The 7,793-nt window shown below is 33.3% G+C and overlaps 1 protein-coding gene across 1 annotated transcript; it reads right to left on the bottom strand.

The window, feature by feature from the left end:
- Positions 1 to 2,645: 2,645 nt before the first annotated feature.
- LOC116123122 (glucose-6-phosphate 1-dehydrogenase, chloroplastic) lies at positions 2,646 to 6,581 on the bottom strand. The gene is made up of 10 exons (XM_031408923.1): positions 6,249 to 6,581; positions 5,290 to 5,480; positions 5,072 to 5,166; positions 4,865 to 4,979; positions 4,469 to 4,674; positions 4,233 to 4,382; positions 4,018 to 4,138; positions 3,546 to 3,775; positions 3,265 to 3,465; positions 2,646 to 3,161 (listed from the first exon to the last, which is right to left on the bottom strand). The coding sequence occupies exons 1-10, from the start codon at positions 6,445 to 6,447 to the stop codon at positions 2,909 to 2,911; spliced, it is 1,761 nt and encodes a 586-aa protein (XP_031264783.1). The 5' UTR covers positions 6,448 to 6,581; the 3' UTR covers positions 2,646 to 2,908.
- Positions 6,582 to 7,793: the final 1,212 nt, after the last annotated feature.

Here is a 7,793-nt window from a genome sequence, read left to right as displayed (position 1 = left end):
CTCCCACTATTTTATTATTTCACATTTTATCTTATTCCAACATCATACATAAAAAATAAACTCCCACTATTTTATTATTTCACATTTTATCTTATTCCAACATCGTAAATAAAAAATAAATAATCCCTATAGAGACATTATTTATTTAAATGCACTAGTTGCAAATTATAATAATGTCATACAGATATCATTATATCAATTTATAATTTACAAATAATAAATTTAATTAATTCATGCAGCTGAAATTTAGTAAAATAATTTTGGGCCTTAAAACTGGAAAAAAAAAAAAAAACCAATTTAATTTTTCTATAGCAGAAGAAAACTGGGCTTGAAATCTGAAAAACTCATTTTCAGTGGGCTGGGCAGAAATGGAAAACTAAGCCCGAAACTGCTTCCTAAAGCTCATTTTAGTGGGCTGGCAGAAATATAAACTAGACCTCATTTCTACTTCCTTAAGCCCATTTTAGTGGGCTGGGAAGAAATGCAAAATGGGCCCAAAACATAATCCATGAGTTCCTATTGTAGCAGTGGCATAACTGTAAATTTTCCAAATATATATTTTATGCATTTCTCAATTAAGAAAATAACATAATATATTATGATGCACCACATAAAGTATATTAATGTCAGCCAAATGACATGTATAACATTACAATAAATCCCAGAATACCAAAATAACATGTTCAATAATTTTCATAATTATTTAGACATTTTTTAAACACCCAAAAATAATTATAAAAGCCCACACATTCTGGAAAATTACAAATCATATACTGATAATTGGATCTATCAACCAGCATTCCAGAAATGTAAATAACATCATTAAAACATGTTTACAAATCAAGTACTCTTGAGAGTATGAAATTCAAGAATATTTCAAAAATACTTAATATGTTCATAAAATTCCAGAAAAAATACGGCAACACATAAGATGCAATCTTAAGTATTATAGTGAAAACGGCGTCAAATTCCAACATTTCTATGGCAAGGGGTGAAATTTACTCTCCAAGAGTGAGAGTGGGAATGAACAGTAACAAATGTTCATCCCCAAGACCCTAACACAAGTATTTCCAGGATATTTTAATCTATCCCAAAGCTTTAAAAAATCATAACTTTGCAATCCGAAATCCCATCTTGACAAATAACATATCTTTAGAAACCTCTTGAAACAAGGATTCGAATGATATCAAAATCGAGAATTAATTTGCTTTATACTAAAAGTTATGCAGAATTTAAAGTTACAGGTTTTATAAATATTATTTTGATTTTCATGCAATATACTCTAAATTATCCTTTCAAAATCTCAGGATGTATCATAGATCAACAAGCCATAACATGCTAAGAAATCATGGTAATTCGATATTTAAAACATAAACTACCATTAACAAAAAAAAAAAATAAATAATAATAAAAAAAAAAAGTTATTTTCATTCAGTTCTCACACAAAATATCTTAATAATCAATTATCACATTAATGAACATGAAACATGTGATAATTAGACATGTAAATACTCAAAACCTGCTCTAATACCAAATCAAATACTAAATTTACAGATTATCATTATCATCATTTTGTAAAATACGGAATAATTATTTACATACTTTCGTTGGGGCCTGGTGTAATTCCTGTCATTGTTGTTCATTTCCACGAAATGACTCCATTGATTTTGGAATTTTTGAGTGTTTTTCTCATACTTACAATTAAGAAAACTGATCCCTAATTATATAATCATCACCCAGGTGATTACCTTAAGTTACATCACTTCTTCATAATAGAAGTGGATTGTAATTGTCCATAACTAAGCCGCAGTTAACATCTCGTTTACAGTCTTCTTGACTGACAATTTAACAAAATTACACTCATATAAACATATTACATAGAAGAAGTGTTTTATAGATATATTTATCATGGGATAAGATATAAGAGTACAGATAACGTAGGAGCTTGATCTCTGCTCCAGAATTCTTGATTCTAAATCTAATACATGTTTATGGCGAGAAGATTAGGAGATAGATTGTTGAGTCTGGAGCCCAAACGGGTTCTCTTGACTCAAACATTCGCCAACGCGAGCTCCCTTATCCTTGGCTTGCTAATTATGAAGGGATGCCTGATTTGCATTAAAATGTGGTTGCTGTATGGGTTAAATGCCTAGTAAATATTGTGAATTGAGGGACAATGTTTTATGAAATTATAAGGATTTAGCTCTCTTTTTTATTTGATTTTCATTATAAAAAAATTCGGAACAAATTTTAGGGTTTAATTTAGGAGATCTAGACTTCTCGGTGTAAAGATTTATTTATTTTTTGATGCATTTTTACCAAAAAAATTTCTTTCTTTTCTTTTATATCAAATCAGACAAAGCTAAAATCAGGAAAAAAACAATTAATTTGACACTACTCTTAAGCATTGTTGTCAAATGCTGATACTGAGGTCAATTCTCTTGGCTACAGAAAGCATGCGAGTGGTTCATATATGGATATGAAAGAATTGGAAACGATTCGTAATTTATATGTACTTCATGAGTAAGGTCGTGGGAATTCACCTGTCCTAGGTAGCTGTGTGTATTTTCAGTAACTACTTTTAGCTTCAATCCACAATCTGCATGATAGGACACAAGAAATTACCAAAAGCTAAATCCAGATGGTCACAACAACTCAGACAGATCAGATTCTTTTATTCCCAGATCTTAAAGTTTCCACTTCATATGCATACTATTTATCATTTGTACTTTTATAGTATATACATTACACTCAGCTTCAAATTATTCAATGTTTGAATGCATCCTCATCCACCATAAATCAAGCCTCAGTATTACCTATGCGACAACATTGAGCAAAACATATTATGCACTCGAAAGAATCAATTGTTGCTTAATGAGCATTGCAAAATCATTGGACGTTTTGCCTTTCATGAGTCTTCACCACTGAGATCTCCCCATCGAACATTGTACTTAGCAGCAAGATAATGTGCTCCAACTGGTCCTCGGCTACCATAAGGATACAGCTCTGGAACAATCTTCTTTTCTTCAAGATCCTTCAATAGCGGTGTGAATAGTGCCCAAGCAGCATCAAGCTCATCACTTCGAATGAACAACCTACGTTCTCCTTCTATTGCATCTAAGAGTAACCTCTCATATGCATCTGGTATTTCCCTAGGATACCTTCACAGAAACCAAAATACCCCATGATTTAGTATTCTGGTTTCACTTGCTAATCAAGTTAAAAGCATCATATGGACAAGTGTATGCTATATTATTTACTTACCTTGCTCGATAAAGCAAATTAAGGTCACTGCGATCCAATCTCATTCCAAGACCAGGAACTTTGTTATTGATCCTCAGATATATAGCTTCATCAGGTTGCACACGAAGCACAAGCTCATTTGTAGCCTTGTCTAAATCAGTTCCAAAATTCCGCTTGAATAAGTTTCCAGGAACGTGTCTAAACTGAACTCTGATCTCTGCACTGGAGTTTCACATTCCCACAATACATGAGGAGACTGTGACAGTGCAGAAACTCATGAAAAAGAAAGATATGCTGTTTACCGCTTGGTGTGGAGAGCTTTGCCTGCTTTCATCAGGAAAGGAACACCATCCCATCTGGCATTATTGATAAAAAGAGCTGCTGCCGCAAATGTTGGTGTGAGACTGCCCTTTGGCACAGTTGGGTCATCAGTGTAAGCAGGATATGATTTACCACCCTTGCTGTGGCCCTTATATTGACCAACAATTACATCTTCAAGTAGAAGCGGTTTCATTGATCTTAGAACCTTTACCTGAATGATGCCATACAAAACAAATTTATATGAGATCAACTCAAAAAAATTTCAAGAACTCTAGCATTTCCATGACACCATGAAATTTTCAATTTTTTTTTTTGTGGGGTGTGGAGCAGGAGAGGCTGCAGGGGTGGGTAAGTAACTAATAGTAAGGTCTTTAGGAAAATCATAACAAAACAAATTAGTAAAACCACAGGTCTAATAGGTAAGAACAGTATATAGAAGGAAAAGCCAAGTACCTTCTCATTCCTAATATCTTCAGCATCTAAACTAACAGGAGTTTCCATTGCAAATAGTGCTAATATTTGCAGGAGATGATTTTGCATTATATCCCGTATGATTCCATAGTTATCAAAATAACTGGAAACAATTTACAAACATAATTAGTTAATTTCAGTGTTTGAAAGGATGATCTAGTGCATTTGCAATATAAGCAGAGTACATATAAACTGACCCTCCTCGTCCCTCTGTACCAAAATCTTCAGAAAATATAAATTGCACATTTCGGATGTAGTTTCTGGACCAGAGAGGCTCAAAAACAAGATTTGAGAACCGAAGCACCGATAAATTTTCTACAAGCTCCTTACCCAAGTAATGGTCAATCCTGAACATCCATAAATTGAGTCAATTTTTTTCCCTTGACTCTATTAATTTTTCTTCTTTATTAAAGAGCAAATAAGCAAGACACACCTGAATATTTGATCCTCTGTTAGGTACTTCTTAAAACTTCTGGTCAAGTCACCAGAAGACTCTGAGTCACGACCAAATGGCTTTTCAACTATGACCCTTGTCCAACCATTTGCTGATGAAGCTCTAAGGCTAGCACATCTCACCACATCCACAAATATGTTTGGAGGTATTGATAAGTAAAACAACCTGTTTGACAGTTTTCCTGCCTGTAAAAAAGCATTTTAATGAACATAAAAAAAGTCAGGAAAGTTTTAATAACTAGCCAATTTAACATGAGTGTATTTTGCATTTAGTGGAACAAATTAGCAATCTGTCAGTTATTTTGCACAGGACTCTAGCATTCCAACAAAAATCAAATACATTAAATTTTGATAAGAAGAATAGCTATTGTATTACCTCTTTCTCTTTCAGTTTGCTGTCTAATTCTGCAAAATGTTCCTCAGAGTTGTACTGACCTGATTGGTAAAAGCATCTCTTCAAGAACTGATCCATTTTGTCTTCACAATTTTCCCTGTAGGTCCTCTAGCATGTTAGTAAACACCAAATTATAAGATAGTCTGTTAAATATCATAATGTGAGGACTGGTTCAGTAAAATAGCATACTTCTTATCAATTCTGCAAGTTAAAGTTTGGCTAATCATGTTCCTGAGCTCCTCGTCAGTCAATTTAGTCCGAGCATAACCGAAAACTGAAAAATCCTGGATAAGCATTGTAAATATAGAATGGTGAACACTTGTTGGCTGTTGCTTACTCATCTGACATGTTTATATTAATAATGCATGTCAACAACGAAAAGTAGAGAAGCAAACAAAGAATGGAACCTCAGGTAGACAATCTTCGTAAAAGAGAGCGAAAAGTGCTGGAAAAATCTTCTTCTTAGCAAGGTCCCCTGAAGCTCCTACTACTGTTATGCTAAGAGTAGACTCAATCTTTTCAAATTCTGCCAAGGGAATCGAGGCCTCTTTCCCCTGAGGCCCAAAGTGCTCTTTGGTCAGAGGTTTTCCATCTAAACCTACTCTCAACAATGTTTTTGTTAATCAGCAATGACAATTGACAAACAAAACCAAGAATAAGAAGACAAAAGTACAGAATCCAGCACAACAAGATTGTGAATATTAAACTGAGTGCCTCGATATAAAAAAAGCTGGCTTGAATTACAAAAGCGCAATTTGCAGACCTCAACATCATCAGGACAGAAATTTGAGACCGCCAGCTGAAACAGTCAATTTTGCATATCATTGAATCATATCAAAATACAATAGAACGACGTCACTTTAAGGCCTTTAATAAAAACTACAAAAAAAGAAACATGCCTTTGGTTCTGTATTCATTCAAAAAGCCTATTTTGAGTCTAAATTCTACTACCGTATTCGTTTGCTTTCAACCCATTAATGGACAAATACAAAATACAATATACTTCTGGGGACAGTTTCTGAATAAGAAGTAGCAATGAAAATCAGAATGTATACAATTATGCTATAATTCTCCTCCCCTAATTTACTTATGAATTCATGGTTTTGCTATTTGCAACCGCAACAAAAGAATTATTGTGAGCTAAAGATTAGATACAAGGCCGGTAACTAACAATAAACTCCATAATTAAGACCAAAATTTTAAGGCAAATAACTAAAAGAAAAGCCATTTTCATTACAAACACTACAATCTACTACTAAAACATATCATTGACATTAACAATAGCACAAATCACTATTCAACAATCCAACAAAAACAAGCCACTAAAAACTTAAAAAAGACTAAAGTTTATAGACCAAGAACTCACTGTCGTGCAAAGACACGGCATTTAAAGGATACCCATTTGAGGATTTGAGTTGAAACCGCTTTCTTGAATGTGTTCTTGGTTGAATCTGAGATACCCATGAGGAGAAACAACACTTTCTTGAGATAAAAATGAACCTACTGAAGAGTTGTTGTGTCTTGTGTTTGATTGAAGAAGAGCAAGGACTGAAATGTGTAGCCATGCAGTTAAGTTGCGGATGAATCAAAGTGAAGTTAGATTAAAGAATCAACTGTTTAAGATAACGTGTGATGAGTTAGATAGTGTTAAAGTTTTGTGTTAGATATTCGGTGAACCAAAGAGAATCTGTTGAACATTTAATATGTCTTTTGAGTTGTTGAAAAGTATACTACTTTTAAGTTTTAACATACTAAACAAATCTGTTATATGAGGTCAAGGATTTTTTTGATATAAATTATTAGTATTTTTGTTATAAATTTACAAGTCAACCAACAAGAATATCTGCTCTATAACCTATCGAAATAGTTGTGGATAATAGAATTGTTATCAGACATCCTACAGGCTACAGTCACATATAGAGTTTTTCTTCTTTTGGTAAATTATGTAATCGTGAAGGGCGGATTGAAGACGGGCTTGGGTGTGTTTGTATTGGGCTTAAATGGCCAATGTTGCCTAGGCTCAAACACGCAATCCAATATCTTGAGTAGTTGAGCACTTGATTTAAAGTTGAACCAGAAGAGGGGCGCCACTAACGCAAATCTTTGAAATGACCAACATTTAAAGGTTTAATTGTCCGGGCTTAGGCCCCGTTTTTTCACCAAAAACAAAAGAAAAAAGGTTTAATATTCTTGGCAACAGCATTAAAGTTATAGTAAGAACGGTGTAAATGCTGCGAATTCAGTGTGCGAGCACCGCAATTAACGATGGTAAATTGAGATAAAACAATTACTGGGTAATCTGATGGTAAAATGGTAAAAGATTTAAAATAGGTTTATAAATTTAAGTCTCCTAAAGTATTAAAAAGGTAATCATTGAGAAGATTTACTCGATCGTTCACTTCAAATCCTCAAAAGATTAGTTTAAGTGCATGCAAACTAATCCGAACACTTCCGATCAACCAAAAAAAAAAAAATTGAGATGAACAATAATGACAATTCAAATTCTACACCCAAATATTCATATACAAAGAGAAAAAATAATATGTAAAGCGATACTCAAAATCCCAGAGAGATTTATGAATTGGCAGAGGATGCTTTTTATTAATAATTGCTTCTAATTAATAGCCAGTGAAACTTCATTATCCATTGAAAAGCTGTAAAAGATCCTACTTTGTCACCAACCATATTAATTAGTTTAGTTTATACAATTAGTAAACACCCTGTTCATTTTAATATAATCTCAACCTAAATCTATCTATGCTTCAAAAGTTATAGTTATTAGCTTCTTGATACATTGAAGCTTGCCCTAATTTAAAGAGAAACACACACACATATATATATTAGGTGGGATCATTATATTTTCTTATGCCTCTTGAATAACTGGTTGTTAAACGATTTAAGCAATCTGTTG

The sequence above is a fragment of the Pistacia vera genome, unplaced genomic scaffold (genome assembly GCF_008641045.1).
Source record: "Pistacia vera cultivar Batoury unplaced genomic scaffold, PisVer_v2 Contig140, whole genome shotgun sequence".
Taxonomy (NCBI): Eukaryota; Viridiplantae; Streptophyta; class Magnoliopsida; order Sapindales; family Anacardiaceae; genus Pistacia; species Pistacia vera.
Note: the sequence above shows the minus strand (reverse complement) of the source record. Positions and strands in the feature narration are given on the sequence as shown.

What these genes read in the sequence shown, in the direction of transcription:
- LOC116123122 (XM_031408923.1), bottom strand. Translation starts at nt 6,447, where the DNA reads ATGGCTACACATTTCAGTCCTTGCTCTTCTTCAATCAAACACAAGACA. An exon ending in GCAAACTGAAAGAGAAAGAG is followed by an intron (nt 4,675 to 4,864) that starts GTAATACAATAG and finishes GCTTTTTTACAG; the next exon opens with GCAGGAAAACTGTCAAACAG. An exon ending in AATTTGCTTTATCGAGCAAG is followed by an intron (nt 3,162 to 3,264) that starts GTAAGTAAATAA and finishes GTTTCTGTGAAG; the next exon opens with GTATCCTAGGGAAATACCAG.